General features: G+C 39.9%; 1 protein-coding gene across 2 annotated transcripts in view; it reads left to right on the plus strand.

Moving 5' to 3' along the window:
- The window catches only part of pdlim7 (PDZ and LIM domain 7), a 134,047-nt gene extending 110,865 nt beyond the window's left edge, over nt 1-23,182 (plus strand). For both annotated transcript variants that reach the window (XM_067996346.1, XM_067996347.1), the window contains exons 6-10: nt 4,266-4,509; nt 14,944-15,124; nt 16,177-16,297; nt 19,614-19,729; nt 21,147-23,182. In XM_067996346.1, the coding sequence (XP_067852447.1) occupies nt 4,266-4,509; nt 14,944-15,124; nt 16,177-16,297; nt 19,614-19,729; nt 21,147-21,233 (749 nt within the window). In that variant the 3' untranslated portion in view covers nt 21,234-23,182. The remainder of the gene's footprint in view (nt 1-4,265; nt 4,510-14,943; nt 15,125-16,176; nt 16,298-19,613; nt 19,730-21,146) is intronic.
- Nucleotides 23,183-23,728: the final 546 nt, after the last annotated feature.

Here is a 23,728-nt window from a genome sequence, read left to right on the forward strand (position 1 = left end):
TTGGATCACATTCCAGAATTAATTTTGTTTTGATGTCAAAATTAAACCACAGAGGCTTTGCATAAGACATACAAAAATAAGTAGTTACAATGGGAGTGGAGTGGGATGTGGAGTTGTCATGACTTAAGCTGCAGCTATACTCTATTCTATCCATTGTATAATGTGGGGGGTGGGGGAGGAGAAATTGAAGGATACAAAACCACCATGATGCACTGGTGAATCTTAATTTTCCCCAATGAAAATTAGTTTGAATTTTGAGCTTCTCTTCATAAGTTAAGCCCCTGTCCTGGAATCATTCTTGTTGCTCTTTTCTAAACTCATCAATGTCCTTGTTAGGATATGGGCTTCCTCCCAACACTTCAATTCATTACAAAAGGGTCATTGTTACATTGCTTTTCTTTACCCTTTTTACTGTCATTTTATTTTGGCTTCACTGTTTCACGCTATGCATGAAGGGACCCCTTACTTCCTATATCCTTGAGAATGAAAATTGCTTAAAGTACAATACTTAAACAATAGAAAATCACTCCACAAGAATGTTTCCTAATATTTAGTTAAATATCATGCGACCCAGGATAATTTTTCCAGATTATTTTAGCTGTGGTTATATCTTGTACCTCAATGAGATCCTTCTCATCTTTGAGAGGCAGCAGAGTAATACTAGACCTTATTTTCAGCTTTAATGCCAAACAAATTTATTAAAACAGTGGGTAAACAAGTAAATAATAGTAATATGACATATATTTAACCACAGTTTCTAACTTTATTAGCTCCTTGTATAGTAAACGTAACAGCCAAGCTGTTCCAGTACAGCTACAACACTGGCATCTACCCGACAATGTGGAAAATTGCCCAGGTATGTCCTGTCCACAAAAAGCAGGACAAATCCAATCCGGCCAATTACCGCCCCATCAGTCTACTCTCAATCATCAGCAAAGTGATGGAAGGGTCATCGACAGTGCTATCAAGCGGCACTTACTCACTAATAACCTGCTGACCGATGCTCTGTTTGGGTTTCGCCAGGACCATTCGGCTCCAGACCTCATTACAGCCTTTATCCAAACATGGACAAAAGAGCTGAATTCCAGAGGTGGGGTGAGGTAAGAGTGACTGCCCTTGACATCAAGGCAGCATTTGACCGAGTGTGGCACCAAGGAGCCATAGCAAAATTGAAGTCAATGGGAATCGGGGAAAACTCTCCAGTGGCTGGGGTCATACCTAGCACAAAGGAAGATGGTAGTGGTTGTCTGAGGCCAATCATCTCAGCCCCAGGACATTGCTGCAGGAGTTCCTCAGGGCAATGTCCTAGGCCCAACCATCTTCATCTGCTTCATCAATGACCTTCCCTCCATCATAAGGTCAGAAATGGGGATGTTCGCTGATGATTGCACAGTGTTCAGTTCCATTCACAACCCCTCAGATAATGAAGCAGTCCGAGCCTGCATGCAGCACGACCTGGACAACATCCAGGGTTGGGCTGATAAGTGGCAAGTAACATTCGCGCCAGACAACTCCCAGGCAATGACTATCTCCAACAAGAGAAAGTCTAACCACCTCCCCTTGACATTCAACTGCATTACCATCGCCGAATCCCCCACCATCAACATCCTGGGGGTCACCATTCACCAGAAACTTAACTGGACCAGCCATATAAATACTGTGGCTACAAGAGCAGGTTAGAGGCTGGGTATTCTGCGGTGAGTGATTCACCTCCTGACTCCCCAAAGCCTTTCCACCATCTACAAGGCACAAGTCAGGACTCTGATGGAATACTCTCCACTTGCCTGGATGAGTGCAGCTCCAACAACACTCAAGAAGCTCAACACCATCCAGGACAAAGCAGCCCGCTTGATTGGCACCCCATCCACCACCCTAAACATTCACTCCCTTCATCACTGGCGCACTGTGGCTGCAGTGTGTACCATCCACAGGATGCACTGCAGCAACTCGCCAAGACTTCTTCGACAGCACCTCCCAAACCTGCGACCTCTACCACCTAGAAGGACAAGAGCAGCAGGCACATGGGAACACCACCACCTGCACATTCCCCTCCAAGTCACACACCATCCCGACTTGGAAATATATTGCCGTTCCTTCATCGTCGCTGGGTCAAAATCCTGGAACTCCCTTCCTAACAGCACTGTGGGAGAACCTTCACCACACGGACTGCAGCGATTCGAGACCATGGCTCACCACCACCTTCTCAAGGGAAATTAGGGATGGGCAATAAATGCCGGCCTCGCCAGTGACGCCCACATCCCATGAACGAATTTTTTAAAAATGTAAATAGTGCACAACTCTAGTACTAAAGCTATGAATATACTCTTTATGCAGTTGCCTTACTAATCATTTCCTTGCCAGCTATAGCAGTTGTTTGGTTTATGTTCTCCACGGCAGTTCCAGTCAGACGACCTCTCTTTGAAGTCTCTTGATTAAACTTGCTGATTTGAATGTTGCAAGCTAATAGTACCACCAGATGCTGACCAGGGCTTTGTGAACTTAAATCACTATTTAATTCAAAAGGAGCTGCCAACCAAACACATGTTTGAACAAATCACACAGCATGTTCATATTTGAATTGTGTGCCTTGGCTCCTCTTTCAAGTAGTCCAGTAGATAAATCATTGCAGTATTGTATTGAGTTTAGTTGTAACTTGAATTTTGTAAAATGAAGCTGGTTTTTAACCTCTGATAAAATTAGAAAAGCTAATATCTAGCTCAATTTAGACAAAAATACTTCATTTTTGAGCCAGTGATTTTCAATATTTCAGTCATGACTCCAACAAACTGAAATCTGTGCCCCAATACTTGTGCTTCTAAGAGAGTTTGTCCAAGACTAACTATGACTTTTTTGTTATTACCATTCACCAGAAATCAGCTAGGTTGCACACCAGGTTCTCCTGTCTTCTCCAAAAAATGGAAAACACCACACAGATCAATATGTACAGGCTAAAACAAGATTAATTTACAAATAGTTATACATAAAAGCAGCCATACCCTGAAAATTGCTTAAGGTTAAAATACTTAAACAATAGAAAATCACTCCATAAGAATTTAAAATGTTCCTTCCAAAAGACATTTCTTCATAAGTTAATGAGCAACTGCATGAAAGTCTTCTGTCAATCACATGGTTGATATAAATGACCAATCCAGAGTTCAGAATATGATAGAACTGAAGCTGAATAAACAGCTGTAATATATTGCCATTGGACAGCTTTCAAGTTGTAGCCATGCCTTGTGATGCACTAGGAGCCTGAGAGCACAACGGAGCTCACACCTTGAGGAAGGATATTAATCTTAATTGAAACATTTCCCTTTAATGGTTCAGCCATCATAGTAATTGAATTCAACTATCCCCCAGGCTGTTGACATTGCAAACCAGCCAGTTCTTGTTGTCAAGCAAATTTTGACTTAATTAGCTTCTCAGCAGAAGTTTTGATACAAGATGAAGAGAATCTGTCCAAAACACATCTCTCCATTTCCACAGTCTGTGAAGCTGGTTAGGTGTATTGGCCTCCTTGCTAAAGAAACCATGAATTCCCTTAGAGACACAGCTGACTGTTCAGTTTTCAGATCATGTTTGGCCTGTCTGTCTAAAGTCAAATAAAAATATAATACAAAATTCTCCTTATTTTATCACTTTTTATGACTGTTTAGTGCCCAAAGATCTGATATCTCTCTTCGCCTCTCCTCACCTTGAATACGAGAAAAGAGGGTGCTACGTTTTTCTTCATTGCTCTGTAGTAAAGATGGAAATGATGCCCTCCTGGCAACTCCTCCAAAAATCCTTCTGGAAGGTATCCAGTGCCTGAGGAGCGTTGATGCCCTGTCTGGGCTTGACTTCAACTTACTTATTGAAAGGGGTAGATTAGTTATAGTTTAACACCTTCAAAATCTTTAGTTGGTGTGAGCTGCAGGAATTATGCATAACTATGCATGGTGAAATGGGAGATCCCTTGTATGAGGTGAATGGCTGACAAGTCATTGGTCTTAGTGAAATCCTGCCTACAGGATTGTGACTTGTTCCATTTGATGTGTCGGTCTTACCAATGGAAGGTGAAGGATAATATAATTTGTTGAGATATATTACAATGGTTAAGTGACCATAACTCAGGCCAGATATGGACAAGGTAATGAAAGATTGTATTAGATCAAAATGTATACATCACCAGAATGCAATCCCATAAGAAGGTCCAACTTGAAAACTACAGGCAAAATGGTATCTGATTCATGAAAGTGTTAAATTATTTATTTTGCTTTCTTCAGGGAAAAATGCCCCAAGAACTGCTCCAGTTCCCTCTGCTGCAAGATGCAGACCACCTTGGGTGGTTGACGATTCCTTTGCCGAAAAGTACGCACCAGACAAAACCACCACCATAATGACTAAATTCACTCAGCCTGCTCAGCCAACCCCTCAGCAAAATCGAAATTCTATTGTCCAGGCAGCACAACAGGTGCCTGATGGGACTAACAGGACTCCAGTGTGTGCCCACTGTAACAAGGTTATCAAGTGAGTAAGGAATGCCGATGAGAATAATTGTTCATGTTTTCTTACGTACAGTTGGATCATGTAAAAGACTGCTTTCTTATTGCAAGTTTACATTTATTGTGAATGTATTTTCCTAATTGTCAATTGTGAAAGGTCAGTTATTATACTCCACTAGCCAATCTCCTGTGACGTTGCACATGGTAAGTCAGAAAATATGGTCACTCTTACCTACCTCTGCCTTTGCATTGCTTTTTTTTGTGTTTCTTCTATCTTCTGTTTCAGACTTTCCCTCTCCCTTTCCAGTTCTCTTTCATTGCTGCTTTTCTCCCCTTAACTCTTTGCTTTTCTCTGTGACCTCATCTGCTTCTCTCCCTCTCTCTCCTTTCTCCCTCTCTCTCCTTTCTCCATTTCCCTGTCTCCTTTCTCTCCTGCTGAATTCAGCAGTAAAATTTTTCTTCCAAAGCTTCAATGAAAGATGATGTAACAGCACCACAATTCTTTGAACATGGTCTGTTAAATGGAAGGCAAAATGATTTTGTTTCTGGCTTTATCAAAATGTATAGGTCAGGAATAAAATTATTTGATTTTATTTGAATTGGATGAGAAACTTGTGCAAGTAAACATTTGGATCCTGATTTAATGATGAGGAAAAATGGGATTGAGTTTGCCCAATGCACAGACCAGAGGGTAGGTCCAGCTCATATTTCTGATGGTTTCCCCTAAGTTAAATAGACTGTAGACAGGAAATGCTTGGCCAGAGAACTTGGCCTGTATCACCTTTGGATGGGGATTGGAAACTTTAGTGAGGTTACAGGTAAATGGCTGCAAGTTATGACTGAGGGAAGTTGTGGTGCAAACAGAAGTGAAGAAATAGATCACAGTGGTACAGCAGCACTGCTTCTTTGTACCTTTAAGAGCATTGCTTGCTTTTTTGAGTTTTATTGATGTTCAAAATAAAAACTTCTTTAACTGATTTTTCTCTGAAATTACTCTTTTGGGGTCCAATTTTTTCCACAAGTTTTTTCTCTTTTTTTTGTTTTTGCACTAAAATTAAAACCTGGAAAAGGGTTTTTAAATTGGCCATAACTTTTAATAATCGTTACCCAAAAGCCATTACATGCCCCCCTCCCCCCATGTTTCTTCTGCTTCCAAAAATGCAGCCACCAAAGTTTGCAGCTTACTGATAGTATCATGGTTACTTCTTGGATAGCAACTATTGATTTTAATAATTATATTTCTTTGGCCAGATACTGCTTGATCATTAGCTGAGTGCAAACCCTGCCGTTGCAAGCAGGTTACAGGGTTACTATGAGAAATCTTCTTACATTTCTTACATCCTGCACTCAAGGGAAGTCACCACTTAGTAAAATCTTTGATCTGGAATTTCTTCGAATGGTGTAACATAAAGATATGCCAAAATTTATGCCCGTTTTTACGCCGATTGAGCCGGCAAGAATTTACCCCCAAATTTCCTGTGAATCTCATTAGCATAAACAGATGTAAAAACAGGTGTAAAACAAGCGGAAATCAGCGTAAAGAATCGAGGTCTGAGGAAAGCGCAAATACACCATTTACGTCCCTCTTTATCGTACTAATGTCATGAAAATTAAGGTTTGAAGACATCAAACCATCATTTATGTGCATTAAGCACTGCATGTTTAAGAAAAAGCAATTGTGGAAGCTTTTCTCTTTTTAAAGTAACAAATTCTAATGCCATAAAAAAAAAATTCAAAGATATAGAAAATACACTGCAGGTCTCAATAAAGAGAATTTTTTTTAAAAAAGCTTATAAATCGCTTTAAAACACCAGAAATATGATTTTGGGTCCTGCTGCACCTAAAAGTTTGGATGGAAATTTACGCCCATTCAGAATTGGCATGACTACAGGAAACTTGCGTTCTCTGGTCTTTTGTGTGGGGGTGGAGCTACGTTAATAAACTAAGTGGCATTTCAGTGAACGTAACTCGGGAGTGGTGCAAATGATCAAGGCAATTTGCACTTGGCGAAGTTCCGGTGTAAAACTGGCGTAAGTCACTTATGGTGAGTTTCCTCGCGGGAAAAAAAGACACAACTCAGCATTTGCGCCATAAATTATGAAGAAATCCTGGGCCTTTAAGTCCAGTTCAGCTGGTATCTCCTTTCTACAAGGGAAATAACAAAGGTATTAGCTCTTATAAACACAGTGGGGGTAATTTGGACTTTGTGCGATATTGTAAAACGGGCAGTGGCAAATCGGCAGCCTGTTTTATATCTCTCGCGATTTTTATTTAAATGGAACATTGTTAAAATTTAACATTTTAACAGCCAACAGGACAACTATCTACCTTTTCAAGAAACTTGCTTCGGCAGGCCAGACCCCAGGATTGCTACTGTGCCCGTTTCAACTGGGCAAAGTGTGCCATGGGTGATCCCTTGCCCACAGTTGGGAATCCAGGCAAGGGACACATTTAAATAGTAATGCCAGCAGCATGGCCCCATTTTCACTCCAAAAATGTGAAGTTCCTGCATTTCCACCTTATCTCCTGCTTCCTGCAAAGCTCGCTACTGCCAGCGGAGCTTTAGAAGATTTCCCTCTTGGAGTTTGCACTGACCTCAATCTTCTGAAGTAATAAGATTAGAAATAATTACAAATTTGTCAAACTAATCTGGAAAAATGTGTACAGCTGCCAGATGCCGTAGACACTATGTTCCTGCTGTTAAGAAGGTTCAGAAGGAATTGCTAAATTGAAAAGGCTTTTCCAGTTTAATAAGCTTTTTAATTTCTATGTTAAATAAAATTGTTTTTTATGTTGGATTTATGTAGTTTTAAAATCACATCAATCATTTGACATGTATTAGAGACATCAGCATAAGAACATGTCACCTCTTTTGATATGTACATGTACTAAATGAGGAAAAGATTTAAGTAATGCAAATAAATTAGAGAGTTTTAAGATGATTACTTAAATAATCCTTTTTATGCACACAGTAATAATGGAGTAAAGCAACCTCTGCTGGCTGCATTGTCACCAATGTAGCTTGAACTGATGGAGGTAATACCATATGTTCTTTAAATAAACATAGAACTTTGTTTTGTACAGATAATAAAACTTATGTCTAATTTCATGGGGGAACAGATTTCCTTTTTGAAGAATGATTAATAATCACAATAATGAAATTATAATAGGTTTTTTTTTTAAACCTTGGAAATTGCACTGCTATTTGCTGCATAATTGCTTTAATGTATTTGATATCTGCTAAACTATGCTATCTCTTGCTCTTTTTAAATGCAGTTTATTCCATAGTTTTAACCTCCGAGATCAATATGTGGTTTGTATATCATTGCTGACCTCCATGCTTCCGGTCTGAGCTTCCATAAATCATAGAAACAAAACCCAGGGATGAAGAATGGCAGACAGGCCCGAGTACATGAGCCAGGCTTTCCTGTGCTTGACTTCTGCTGGGATCTGTTGAGTATAGAATGAAAAATGTTAAAGGAATTTTTATAATTGGAAAATAGAACAGCTGTGTAGCACTGAAGCTTTAAAAATAGTTAGTGCGTGTAGGAAATTTTCAGTTTCACTTCTGAAGATGATACCAGTGTGTCAGGAGCCTGAGTATTTAATAGCTCAGATAATCGTGTGAAACAGTCAACAATTTCAGTCAGTGCATTTTAATAAAGCTGTAGCATCGTTCTGGAGGGCATTAGAGTCAGTATGGACCCCGAGATGGCAATTATCAGTCCAATTTTGACTGAAATGTAGACAAATTATGTGGTGATTTGAAACACGCATACAGTTCAGATTTGTCTCTTGTAACATTATTGATGTCTTTAAAAAAAAATGTTTAAAACCTCGCTCCCAATTTGGCATTTATCAGTAACTACAAAATACCACATTAAGCATATGATACGCATTACTAGTAAATGTTTACCATAATTGCAGTGCATATGTCTCGTAATACCATAAATACCACACTGATTTTCTCTACAAACATTGTTGTCATTTAATTAAAATATTACAATCTCATGATTAGAACTGTAATGAAGTGAGGCTTTTAAGATTCAAAGTTTAGTTGCTGTGGGGTAACCTCATTAAAGAAAGCAAAATCACAGCCATGTGATTGAGATTTGGCTGGGAGAGGGGGGAGAGAAATGACTGGTGGCAATCAGCCAAAATGTTAACTTTGTTGTAGGGCTGCCAACTCTGGTTGCATGTATTCCTGGAGTTTTCATCATGTGACCACCCATTTCCACCAGCCTTGCCCAGTCAACCAGGTGTTTTTCCCATCTCCAATATTTTTATAACCAATAAACTAAAGTATTTAAAGAAAACAAAAAAGCACACTATTTTGATTTTGCTCGCATGAATATGCAGGAGATCAATCTTTATTTCCTGGAGGGTTGGCAACCCTACTCAATCTGTTGCTTTCATAATCACTTTTATGGAATTCCATTTTATATGGACCATATTCCATTTGATATACCAATAAAAATAGGTAGAAATGGTGAGTGGAATCTTTGTAAAAGTGAGTTTAAATTTTTCCTTAGTATTGTCAACGTGGGCTTGAATTAATTTTATCTACGTTTAAATTCTGAATGCATTTAAAGGTTGTAGGTGATTTTAAAAATCCGATTCAATTGGATGCAACTTCATTGAATTCACAGTGTGAAAAGTGTACAGATGCAGGATCAAACCTGTATAATCAAAATTCTAAATTAAGCGTAACACAAATTCTCAGTAGAGCACAGCAACACCCCATCAAAATAATGCAGGGATATGATCTCAATTTGGTCATCAGATTCAGCAACATGTGAAGGTGTCATATAGGATGTGAAGCAGAAAAGAGAGGAATGAATTAGCCGGGGTCCTGTTTCATTAACTAGCCATAAGCAACACTAAAGCATTTGAACAACCTGTGCTACCTATTGTCAGCATGAATACACAAACTGTGGAGGAGAGAAAATAGGGCAGATGAAATTTAACGCAGAGAAATGTGAAGTGATACCTTTTGGTAGGAAGAATGAGAACAGGCAATATAAAATAAATGGTACAATTCTAAAGGGAGTGCAGGAACACAGAGACCTGGGGGTATATGTAAACAAATCTTTGCAGGACAAGTTGAGAAGGCTGCTAAAATAAGCATGGGATTCTGGGCTTTATTTTTTTTATTATTCGTTCATGGGATGTGGGCGTCGCTGGCGAGGCAGACATTTATTGCCCATCCCTAATTGCCCTTGAGAAGGTGGTGGTGAGCCGCCGCATTGAACCGCTGCAGTCTGTGTGGTGAAGGTACTCTCACAGTGCTGTTAGGAAGAGAGTTTCAGGATTTTGACCCAGCAACGATGAAGGAACGGCGATATATTTCCAAGTCGGGATGGTGTGTGACTTGGAGGGGAACGTGCAGGTGGTGGTGTTCCCATGTGCCTGCTGCTCTTGTCCTTCTAGGTGGCAGAGGTCGCGGGTTTGGGAGGTGCTGTCGAAGAAGCCTTGGCGAGTTGCTGCAGTGCATCCTGTGGATGGTACACACTACGCTGGTGGTGAAGGGAGTGAATGTTTAGGGTGGCAGATGGGGTGCCAATTAATAGAGGCATAGAGTGCAAAAGCAAGGAAGTTACGCTAAACCTTTATAAAACACTGGTTAGGCTGCAGCTGGATTATTCTGTTCAATTCTGGGCACCACACTTTAGGAAAGATGTCAAGGCCTTGAGAGGATGCAGAAGTGATTTACTAGAATAGTACCAGGGATGAGACTTCAGTTATGTGGAAAGACTGGAGAATCTGGAGTTGTCCTCCTTAGAACAGAGAAGGTTAAGAGGAGATTTGATAGAGGTGTTCAAAATCATATTTTGATAGAGTAAATAAGGAGAAACTGTTTTCAGTGGCAGAAGGGTCGGTAACCAGAGGATACAGATTTAAGGTGATTGGCAAAAGAGCCAGAGGCAACATGAGGAAACATTTTCTTATGCAGCAAGATGTCATGGTCTGGAATGCACTGCCTGAAAGGGTGGTAGAAGCAGATTCAATAATAGCTTTCAAAAGGGATTTGGATAAATGAAGGGGGGAAAAAAAGTACAGGGCTGTGGGGACAGAGCAGGGGAATGGGACTAATTGGATAGCTCTTTCAAAACGCCAGCACGGGCACGATGGGCCGAATGGCCTCCTCCTATGATAACATCGGAATGACTGAGTAGGATCATTAAAGCACACAACCACATTAAATAATCAAGGATTATTTCTGCATGAACTTTTTCAACATATAATTTGTAAAGCATTACTGAATTATGAGAAAGAAAAGGTGCTACCATAGTAAGAAGAGATATTGGTTCTAAATATTAGCTATAAATTGCCCAGCAATTAAACCAGACTGACTTCAATTATGCAAATAAATGTTGCTTTCAGTGTTTAAACGTGCACAAGTTAAACAAATTTACATATATGTGCCTTGTGTACGTCTTTGTGAATGACTATACAGTTTTATGTCCGTTCTCCATACTTATGATTACATTTTGATGCAAGATTATTCAACGGTAATGCAACAATGTACATTTAGCTGAATTTTTTATTTTTATGGAACAAAGAAGGGAGACACCTTGCAGTTTCCCACTGTAGTTCATTGATTCTTTCTCGGGTCCTCAATGTAGTAAACCTCTTTATCTCCGTCTGTCTTTCCTTCTTTCTACAATCTCCTGGTCTTTCAAAATGCATGCTTTGTGTTAGCTCATTGTTTTTTGATTTTCTTGACTTATCTCTTGCTTTCTTCAGTCTTCTTCATATCCTAAACAATGGCTTTGGCTCTTTGCTGTGGTTTCTCAAATTGACCAAAGAAAAATGTTTAATTATCAAGGTATATTTTTATTGTTGTCACTACACGAGTTTACTGTGTAAAAAGCCTCACAGGCAAAGAAGATGGTGAAATAGCTGATTAGAGTGGTGTCAGTTATGTTTGACATAAGTCTGTACATATGTAACAATCCAATATCAGGAAACTTGCTTCATGAGCATTTGAGATCTAAGTAGGTAGAGACCTGTGATTTTTACCTGAGAGGCTACCACAGAAAAAAGATGTGGGGGAAACCAGGAAAGTAATAGAGACAAGTCATTCAGAGGAAAGGAAACAGAGAAAGAACAGTTGAGCTAAAAGCAGGCAAAATTTAAAGCAATATACATGTATTTTTTTTGATCCATTTGATACAAAGCTGCTGGGCTAAGGAAGAAGTTCCTCTGTTTATGACACATCTCTTGTAATTTCTGTCATGCCAATGTAACCTGAATTCCCTCTGTGTTTATTCACATCTGCATTTTGGTGGCTGCTGTGGACCCGAGCCCATTACTTTATTTCTTGGGCCCTTCTTTCCGGTCTCTTTCCCTTCCTGTCACCCAGTCGTGCCACCTTTCTTTTCTCCCCTCTTGGCTACTTGCCTCCCCCAATCCTTACCCCAAGCCAGCACTACTCCTCTATTCATACTCTCCTACCACGTTCTAGGCTTGAATCCTTCTTGGATAAGCTGACAACTACCCTCTGTGTGTCTCTCAGCATTATCCCCAACTACTCCATCCTCTTCTCCCACACAACCTTCCTGCCCAACACATCCACTGGGAGACAACCTTGCAAACCTTCTTTCTATCCCAATTAACCCATCCACCACTGCTGCCTTCGACTCTACCAGCAGGCCAACAATCACTACCCCTCTCCGCATTTCCCTCCAGAATGTCTGTTCATTCGCAAACAAGACCCCTGTCATCCATGACCTTATTGTGGATGATTCTATTGATGTCCTGGCATTGACTGAAACTTGGCTCACAGGTGGCGACATCTTGTCCCTTAATGAAGCCTCCCTACCAGCTAAACTTTCCACCACCTGCCCCTGCCAAAACGCTTTATCGCCAAATCACATTTTCGTTTCCCCTCCTACTTCTCTGGTACTGTCTTTTCACTATCGTCCATTTCTATCCCTCAAGTCTAATGGGTGCAGACTTGAGCGTATCTGGCACACAGCTGGTTTAGCGATCCATCACCCGATCTGGCTGGACCACATCAAGTGCAATCAGACCTTCCTGTACTCTGCTGAAGCTGTCCAATATCCCATAATCACCCTGCAGTGCAAAGCTAAACCTTGGCTTTTTTTCTCCACTACCAACTGTCTTCTCAGACCTCTCTCTCCTGCCCCCTCCATCTTTACCACAACCACAATTGCAAGGAGCTCATGGACTTGAGCATTAAGATTGAGACCATCCATTAAGGTCATTGCTGCTTTTCCTCTTTCCCCTTGCCTACCATGCCAAACATCCCCCCCTGCCCCAGTGCTGAACCCACATCTTTCTCCAGTTTCCCTCCTATCTCCCCTCATGCCCACTTCAAACTCATCATGTCAATGAGACCCATCTCCTAGTCCCTGGACTCCATTCTCACTAAACTGCTGACCACCCAATTCCCTTCCTGGCCCCCATGCTAGCTAATGTTATAAACTGTTCCCTCTTCTCAGGTACTGTACCTCGCTTTCAAAACCATTATCACATCCCCCTCCTCAAAAACCCTACCCTCACCCTCTCTGTCCTGGCAAACTACCACCATATCTCCAGCCTCACTTCCTCTCCTAAGTTCTTGAACGTGTTGTTGCCTCCCAAAACTTTGGCCACCTATCTTGCAATTCTTTGTTTGAATCTCTCCAGTCTGGTTTCTATCCCTACCACAGCATTAAAATGGCCCTAACCAAAGTCACAAATGACATCTTCTGTGACTGTGACAGTGGTGTATTATCCCTTCTCAACTTTTTGCAGCTTTTGTCACCAACCTCCTCCAATGCCTTTCCTCCATTGTCTAGCTCTGTGGGATTGCCCTCACTTGGTTCTACTCTTACCTATCTGATCTTAGTAAAATCACCTCCAGCAATGGCTTCTCCTCCTGCCCCTACACCATTTTTTCTAGAATCCACCAAGATCTATCCTTACCCACTCCTTCCTCAACTACACACTGCCTCTTGGAGATATCATGCACAGATATGGTATCAGCTTCCACAAGTATGCTGACAACACTCAATTCTACTCCCTGCCGCCTCTTTGTCGCCTCTGTCAGACTGCTTTTCGAACGTCCAGTCCTGGATGAGCCACAGTTTCCTTCAGTTGGAAAGACTGAAGCCATCATCTTCAGCCCCCACCACAAACCTTTGTATCCTCACTACCTATTCCAATGACCTCTATGGCTGTTGTCTCAGGATGAACCAGACTGTTTACAATCTTGGCATCCTATTCAATTCAGGCTAAGCTTCCAACCTCATGTATTCTCCATCACAAAGACTGCCTACTTCCACCTCCGTAACATCGTCCGCCTCCTCCCCTGCCTCAGCCCATCTTCTGCTGAAAACCTCATTGGTTCCTTTGTCACCTCCAGACTTGACTATTCGAATGCTGTCCTGGCTGGCCGCCCATTCTGAACCCTCCAAAAACTTCTGCTCATCCAAAACTCTGGTGCCCGAATCCTATCCTGCATCAAATCCCACTCACCCCTGTCCTTTGCTGAGCTATTCCTGGTCCCCCAACACCTCAAATTTAAAATTCTCATCCCTATCTCTGTAACCTCCTACAATTATAACAGCACCCCACCCCCTCCCCCGAGTTCTCCATTCCTCTGACTGGCGTTTTTTGCATCTCCCTTCCTTTAGCCTCACCATTGGTGGCTGTGCCTTCAGCCGTCTAGGCCCCACACTCTAGAATTTCATTGCTAAACCCCTCCACCTCTCCACTTCCATCTCCTCCTGTTAAGATCACCCTTAAAATCCACCTCTTTGACCAAGCTTTTGGTCACCCCACCTAATATCTCCTTCTTTGTCTCTGCATCCGTCTTTGTCTGCTTACGCCTCTGTGGAGTGTCTTGGGAAATCTTTCTATGTTAAAGGCCCCATAGAAATGCATGTTGTTATATTAATTTCTGAAAGTTGAATTAAATAGTTTAATGGTGAAGTATTTTTTTTTCATCCAAGTATGACGATGATAAACTTTGGGAGGGGGATTCCTAGTCACCTCCAAAACCATCACTTGAGCTGCAGAAGGGGAGGAAAGGGGGTCTTTGAAGCCACATTCTTTCATCTGTTTGCCATTCTATTTATGAAATTGGCCGAAACACTGATGATATGTTAGATTTTAAAATAACCGAAGGACAAAAAATTGTTTTTGCCGTGGGATTTAACACTATAAAGGCAGATATTTCTGTGGCACTGAGATATACCTTAACACAAACAGCCAGGGGACAGATTTCTGGCTTCAGATCATCTCTTCAGTTGTACAGCTGTGTAAATTTATACAACTGATCTAATAATGCTTGGATATATGAACAAATCAGCTTAATGTCTGTAGCAGAAAATCTGTTTTGTAAACGTGAACTTTTCTCTATGAAGAAAGGGTACTATTGTCATACTGCACCAGTTAGAAAAATCAAGATTAACATTGCCTGATGTTTGGCTTTGCTCCTTTTGTTTAGAGGTCGCTATCTTGTAGCTTTGGGCCGTTCTTGGCATCCTGAAGAGTTTACTTGCAATCAGTGCAAAACAACCTTGACTGAGGGAGGATTCTTTGAGGAAAAAGGCTCTGTGTTCTGTGGAAAATGCTATGAAAATAAGCATGCTCCCAATTGTGGCAAATGCAAACAGAAGATTATAGGCGTGAGTAATATTTGTACATTTGTAGCTTTTAGATACAGAAATTGTTTGTATAAAGCAAGCCAACTTCTGAACCAAAAAAGTATATGCAAGGTCTTTAAAATATTCATCAGAAGTAGAAACCCAGGTAGATCAACCATGGACCAAAGTCTATTATCATGTTTTGTTTGTTTTCTTAATAGAAGGTTGAACACGTACAGAAGAGTAGCTACTGTAGATTGAGACTAGATGAAACTTTAAATTGAAAACAAAATATATGGGTAGGTTCACCTGGTAATTATAATATATTTAAAAGAATAAGCAGTGATTCAATCAATGACCTGTAGATCTGTGGGGTCATTGATTCTGTCTGCTGCACTAAATGTTAACTAAAGAGCAATGTAGAGATTGCACTGCTAGGGGGTCTTTGTGGTTCAGTAGGTTCCCTATCGTTTCACATCTGAGACATCCAGCCTATACTGATTGGTGAGTCTTTTGTCTGGCGTAAGAGTCCTGTAGGACATAAGAGTCCTATGTGAAAGAGTTTGGGAAATCTCAACCAAACTTCAATTAGGAGCAGAGAACCAAGAATAGGTTCAAAAATACCACACTAATGTAGTTGGGGCTAAGGTACATTGCAAGGACAGAGTAAAAGGAGCTTTACTTTGTACCTGGGAGTGCTTAATGTCTAATATGAGAAAGTACTTCATTCACCATTACTAACATCTCTCACCTTTTTGAGCATATAAAAGTCAAAATGCAAATGTGTAGCTGCAGTATAAATTTCCACGAGGGCCTAACATAACCATATTTAAGCTTCAGTATCAGAAATGGCTGTACATGAACTTAGCTGACTCAGATTCCCCAAAATGGTGTCAGATACCCATTGCTAACAGATTTTGTGTTACATATCTAGATTACCTATCCTAGCCATGTCTAAACACATAGTCAGTGAATTACTTGAAATCACCTTATGTGGCTGAAAAAGCAAAAAAATTATATTTTTCAAACTCAGTCCCAGTGTGAGTTTGCTCTTTTTTATGCTTCCAAAATTAACTTGTATTTCCTGTTTATAGGAAATTATGCATGCCTTGAAGCAGACGTGGCATGTTAAATGCTTTATCTGCGCTGCGTGTAAAACCCCCATCCGCAACAAAGCATTTTACATGGAGGAGGGTCAGCCCTACTGTGAGAAAGGTAAATAGGTTATTTAATATGGAAGAATTTGAGTATACTGTCTGGTAAACACGTGCCTCTGCCACAGTACTGAAACGGCCATTAACGAAGTCCCAAATGACAACCTATGTGACTGTGACCGTGGGAAACGATCGTTCCTCATCCTTCTCTACCTTTCTGCAGCCTTTGACATGGTTGACCACACTGCCCTCCTCCAATGCCTCCTCCGTTGTCCAGCTGGGTGTGACTGCGCTCACCTGGTTCCATTCTTATCTGTCCAGTCGTAGCCAGAGAATCACCTGCAATGGCTTCTCTTCCCACTCCCACACCGTTACCTCTGGAGTTCTCCAAGGATCTATCCTTGGTCCCCCTCCTATTTCTCATCTACATGCTGCCCTTCGACAATATCATCCAAGAACACGACGTCAGGTTCCACATGTACACTGAAGACACCCAGCTCTGCCTCAGCATCATCTCCCTCGACCCCTCCGCTGTCTCTGATTGTCGCACTTTTTGTCCGACATCCAGCACTGGATGAGCAAAAATCTCCTCCAACTAAATATTGGGAAGACCAAAGCCATTGTCTTCGGTCCACACCACAAACTCTGTTCCCTCGCTATCGATTCCATCCATCTCCCTGGCCAATGTCCGAAGCTGAACCTGACCGTTTGCAACCGTAGCATCCTATTTGACTCAGAGAGGAGCTTCCGACCACATACCTGCTCCATCGCCAAGGCCATCTACTTCCACCTCCCTAATATCGCCCATCCTTGCCCCTGCATCAGCTCATCTGCTGAAACCCTCATCTATGCCTTTGTTACCACTAGACTTGACTATTCCAATGCTCTCCTGGCCGGCCTCCCATAAACTTGAGTTGATCCAAAACTCTGCTGCCCGTATCCTAACTTGCACCAAGTCCCGTTCACCCATCACTCTTGTGCTTGCTGAGCTACATTGGGTCCGGGAATGCCTCAATTTTAAAATTCTCATCCTTGTTTTCAAATCCCTCCATGGCCTCACCCTTCCTTATCTCTGTAACCTCCTCCAGCCCTACAACCTCCGAGATCTCTGCGCTCCTCCAATTCTTGTCTCTTGCGCATCCCCGATTTTAATCGCTCCACCATTGGTGGCCATGCCTTCAGCTGCCTAAGCTCTGGAATTCCCTCCCTAAACCTCTCCGCGTCTCTACCTCTTTCTCCTCCTTTATGACGCTCCTTAAAACCTACCTCTTTGACCAAGCTTTTGTTCACCTGTCCTAATATCTCCTTATGTGGCTTGGTGTCAAATTTTGTTTGATAATCACTCTTGTGAAGTGCCTTGGGATGTTTTACTGTGTTAAAAGTGCTATATAAATGCAAATTGTTGTTGTTATTGTTGTCATTGCTTGGCCAAAGTTGTATTTATCATCCTTAAGACATCCTTAAGAGTAACATTTTGCACCAAAAACACATATAACTCAATACACGAATTTAAAAACATTTATCCGCAGACTATCTCAAATGATAAAGTTGTAGATCTAAACATCCTTGCATATTTTTAATGTTAAAAATTAAAAATAATTTTAGTAGTACACAGTAACAACCATTTAGAAAACTCTGGCAACATTCAGCAATGTGACATTTATGGTGTCATTTCTTATCAATCCTTTCAAACCCAATCTAGCCAGCTACCCTTTGAACATGAAGACAAATGGTCTAAAAGCTGCTCTGCTTTTCTAAATCAAAAACATGAACAATAGCAGCAATGTACAGTGTAAATGCCATGTTGTCTTTCTGGCCAGCATGGAACTGGAAAGAGGCAGAAAAGAATAATTCAGCATATAACCACAAATATTAAAAGACTTGTCTATAAAGTTAATATTACTTAGAATCATACAGCTCAGAAGGAGGCCATTCATCCCATCGTGCCTGTGCTGGCTCTTTGAAGAGCTAACCAACTTCCTCAAAAAAAAACTTGCTCAAAAAATTAATTTGTGAAGAAAGTTTTTTATATTAGCAGTGATGATGGTGAATCAAAGGATTTGCGTTTTTATAACAATTGGGGTGTTTATGCATTTCGGGGATAACATCAAGCCCATTCATTTACAGTGATTGAATAAGTCATATTTCCTTTTTATTAAGTGGTATTCTGAGACTTTTTAATGCTGCTTTTAGGCATCGAATTCCATAACTGTCCATTTATTCTGTGAAAACAGTAAATGAGTGTTTACTTTTATAAAATGTTTACATACAGAATATCATTATAAACATTGACATTAAAAAGTTATAAAAGCTATGCAAGATTTTTAATGCATATATATGTTTTGTTTTTAAGTAGAAAAAATTAGGATTTTTATTTTGGGCGGACTTTTATCTTGGAGAGCATGTGTGACACCAGTTATTGTTACTTGCATGAATATGGAAAAAGTTGAAATGTGTTAGTGTGCAACCATTTTTCAAGAAAAAAAATGATCTTCACTACAAAGGTCAAGAGCTTCTCTGTTTTCATCTGTTTTCCTTTCATTTCTTTCTTCCTATTTATGTTGCTGCTTTCACCTATTTGTCCAATCGTTGTCGAAGGGCAAATGTACATTATTTACATTCTTATGTCATTCCTGATCTTTATTGGGATGCTATTTCTGTCTGACCTTTGTTAATCAAATTCTATTGCAACATTTTTTTCTCTCAAAATATGATCCTTTTGACAAATTTGCAAGAAAATCTAAATGCAAACTTCCCACCTTTCAATTTTTGCTTGGTCATAATGAGAACTGATAGAGAATTTGATTGGATGGAACCTGTGGGGATAAAATTTGTTATGGACTATAGCGCAAAACAGGAGATGGGGAATTGGCCATCCATTTTACACTCAGTCCGATTTTCTTTTCCATCAAAGTCACTACTGAATCTGCTTCCACCACCCTTTCGGACACTGCATTTGTAACAACTTGCTGCATCAAAAAAATTCTCATCATCTTCCCGCTCACTCTTTCACCAATTACTTGAAATCTGTGTCCTCTGTGACCGGCCCCCCTGCCAGTGGAAACAGGTTCTCATTATTTACTCCGCTTAACCTATTCTGCTCTAAGGAGAACAATTCCAGCTTCTCTAGTCTCTCCACATAATTGAAGTCCCTCATCCTTGGTACCATTCTAGTAAATCTCTGCACCCCCTCCAAGACCTTGATATCCTTCCTAAAGTGTGGTGCCTGAATTGGACACAGTACTCCAGCTGAGGCCTAACCAGTGTTTTATTAAATTAATAATTATAAAAATGTGTGTCTATAACATTAAAGTCTATGTAGTGCACGGTAAAAGTAAATCAGAAACAAAATTTTCAATTTTATACAATCTTATTAGACTATGAGAAAATGTTTGGCACTAAATGCCATGGCTGCGACTTCAAGATCGATGCTGGTGATAGATTTCTTGAAGCTCTTGGGTACAGCTGGCATGACACCTGTTTTGTATGTGCAGTGAGTATTAACCTTTATTTCTGTTCTCCATCAACTGACCTATTACGGTAGTAATGTAATAGATTAACAGCTTTATGTATCTCTTCCAAGATAAACTTTTAGGGAGGTGAAGAGCTGGCAGCAATTAAAGGCCTGCTTGATTCAAGAGGCACCATGGTGTGGTTAGCGAAGGAGCATTAAAGATTTTGTTTGATTTGTGCCAAGACAGCACTTTCTTTTGAAAATGGCAACCACTGAATTTGAAGTGAAAAAAAAAAGTGACCCCCCCCCCCCCCCTCCTGTTCTCGTTTCTCCTCTCCTCCCATCCGGTCCGCCGCTCGCCCCCCCCCCCCCCCCCCAACAATCCCCTATAACTTACTTGAGGGCCACTCCGCGAGGCAAGCAGCTCAAATTCCATCCACCCGCACAGGTGAACTACCTCTGGAGACATGATAGGCGTCGGTAGCTCACCCCGATTATTACGATGAGGCCCAAGGACCAATTTAGCATGGCAGCACAGCTAAAAATGAGCCACAGTTACTATTTTAATTTTATTTTACACATCTGATGAGACTCTTTATAATAGATTGAGACTGGGGTTGGAACCTACAATCAGCCATCTTGCTTTAAGTTGACTGTTGTAACCAATGATGTAGCAACTAAATCCTAAGAACACAATACAGCCTTCCCTCATCACTTTGGTTCTTGAGCATATTATGTATTATGAGATTGTAAATTGTAACAATAGTTTTGATTTAGATCTAGTTTCTCTGAAACATTATGCAGCTTAAGTTATTTCACATGGACCCTAATTATTAGATATGTGAGCAATTGCAGCAGCTTAATTCTCAAAACCAGTTTGGAATTCAAGAACCTTAAAGGGTCAAACATCAAATATTTTAGTTTTGTTTTAAAAAAAGAAAACATTGACCTTTTATTTTCATAATTTACAGCTTTAATGATGATGTGAATTAGCTCCAATGAAATATTATTATTTCTGGATATTTGGGGCAGAGACAGCACAGGAGTGTATGTCAAGTATGAATTCTAAAGTTTAAATCACTAGATCGTGAAATTTTAAAATTGCTAATGCCGATCAACTGGATCGCTGTCCCATATTAGTTTAGGCAAATGTAGATTAGTAATTATTTTGCAATATTGTGCCTAGTTTAATTTAGAATAGACAAAATTATATAATGTTTTATATTGGTCTAGTTGGAAAATTTATAAAACTCCTTTTATATTAATGTGAAATACTTCTAGGAAAGGTACAAAAATTCTGGAGAGCATTTGGAAATGTGAACTAATGTATTTGCACAAAAATCAATTACGTTAGTGCAATGTTTGAAAATTAAGTCCATAATAATGGTGCCTGAACTTTCCATTTAACTCAGTGGGGATCTAATACCTATTTGATTTAATTTCTTTAACTTTCTAGGTATGTCATATAAACCTGGAAGGCAAGACATTTTATTCCAAAAAAGAGAAGCCCTTATGCAAGAGCCATGCCTTTTCAACTGTCTAGTCCTGCATTGATGATCATCACCAGAGAGCACAGCAGAAACCTGGCTCAGAAAAGCACAGCCCCCAACAGGGAGCTTGGAAGAAGTCACAAAGAGAACTGCAATTGCAAAAGAATTCTTGCTCTCTGGTACAATAAAAATGTATGAAATGCTTCAGAGGGGCAATTAATCAACACATAAAGCTGTTACATGAGCCTTTCTCAAAGGGCCAATTATGTTGCATGTCTTTCTATTGCGCATGTAATCTCCTATGAATTTTAATTTTAACTTCCCTTTTCAAAAGGGAAACAAGCTTAGTGGTAGCTATCTCGGACATCCATACAGCGTAAGGATATCCTCACGCATTTCACCAATATCACGGTTTTGCACACAGTGAATACTGTTTACTTAAATACTTGTTCTTTGCGACTTTTCTTACAATGCAGTATCTTTTTTTATTTTTATGGATTATGTTGATACTTGTAAACCAAAATCAGTGTAAGTGTTTTATTCACAAACTTTAGAACTTTGGCCATTATTTCATCTGCAGAATTAGTTTGGTTGTCTGATATTAATAGTAACTAGAAAACCTTGTTTAAAATGTTCATGTTCAGGAGTAAGCCAAACAGCTTCACATAAGATCCTGATTTGTCACTTATTGCTTATGCACTTGCATCGCCTATGGGTTGTTGTAGGAGAAGGGAGATTTACAGCAAGGTACTTGTGTTTAGATTGGTTAAAAAAACTACATTTGAAGTGCAAGAAGCTGGTTTGGATTCACATGGAATGTGTTCACTATTTACAAGTATTGGCATGTTTCTTTACTATTCAGACAGATTAGTCATTGTATTTGTAAAAGCTAAATAAGGTCTAGTGTTTTGTACATGCTTTTTCCTTAAATTGCTCCCAGTCTGAAACCTGCTGAGTGCACTGACATTAGTACTGAATAGTGAACATGCTCCACGTGGATCCCCTTTACCAGCATTTTTGGGGGCCTATATTCATCCTGCAGGAGGAATTGAAGATCTCTTCTAGATTTCACCAAAGAATATTTGGAATACTGTGTTTACCCAAGTAGATTTGATTAATTAGAAAAAATACAGCAGGGAATGCATCTAGGGGCCCACTTGCCCATCAAGTTTCCTTCTCCTTTCAAATGGTTTCTGTGTAGAATTAAAATGGCGTAGGCAGACTGTTGGCGGAAGGGGAGATTTTGTGTAGGTATGGCTCTGGGGCTTAACAATGCAGACGATGAAAACCAAAAAGAATTTTCAACCAACCAAAGATGTATTGATCTACTTAGAAACATTTTCTAGTAGATTTTTAATTCAGTCTAGATAACTTTTGATTTGTTCTAGGTTTTCTTTTGTGAATGTGTCAACTGCAAATCTCCAAAGATAGATGTAAAAGATGGTACTCAATTAGTAAGTTTATTAGAGGAGCTTGTATAAAGTTGGTGACAGGTCTGAGAGTGTCAGATTACCACTGAGCTCTGGAACCAGTTATGTCGCATACAAGAGAGCTATCTGCCAAAGGACCACATAGTATTACATTCTGTGACTTTTCTGCAACAAATGATGACTAAATGATCTGAAGATGTGTGAACTGATTTGGCAAATTTGTTGGCATCACTTAAACCTAATAAACAATTGTTTTTAAGTGTTCAGGTTGGATGCAAGTGGAAAGAGCTGCAATAAAGAACCTGGTCATCACAAATCTCACTTATGTTTTTGTAAACTTAATTCCATACTGAGACTTTATTTATTGCATTTGTCACAGGTATGGATCCTATATTTACTAGGTGTTGGTGTAAAGTGGTTGCTTTATAAGCCTACAATTCATTACTTGAATTTATCCTCCTTTAGCTGACAAGTATAACCGAGTCACGTATTATAAATTTTTTTAAAAAACTATTGTACTTTGCCAGGAAAGGAGCATAATCATTTGAAATTAAAGCAAGTTATGATTCAAATTGCTATGTTTTTCTTGGCATTCTGTTTTGAAATTGCATACATACTGTTTCTGACACGCTTAAAATTAAAACATTAGAGAGATTATAAGACTGTGCTGTGCTTTTATTGAAATTTTTTTTGGAACTTTTCTCATGTAATAACTTTTAAAAATGCAGAGATACAGACCAGTGATCCCCCACAGGATCACATACATATCAGATGAATTGCTCATTCTGTGGTCGAGGCTTTCTTAAAACAAAAGAGATCTAAGTATTTAAAACATAGATTGGAATCTAGATGAAGGTGTAATGTGAGGCGGATTTGGCCTACAGGTAAAATATATCGTGTACTCCTGAGCCAATCCCATTCACTGTTTTTCTACTTTTTTTTCCTTTGAGTGCTCACATAGGTTTACCTATAGGGTTACTGTTGGACTGGAGTAACTGCCAGCAAATGTATTTGTTTGGCAGCTCGATTACTATAAAACAACTTTGTCAATTTTCCAGGTCCGGGCTTTCAAATCTACTGGAATGCTTTCAGAAGGTTGTAAATGACGGTAATCCTGG

This window comes from Heptranchias perlo, chromosome 14 (genome assembly GCF_035084215.1).
Source record: "Heptranchias perlo isolate sHepPer1 chromosome 14, sHepPer1.hap1, whole genome shotgun sequence".
NCBI classification, from domain to species: Eukaryota; Metazoa; Chordata; class Chondrichthyes; order Hexanchiformes; family Hexanchidae; genus Heptranchias; species Heptranchias perlo.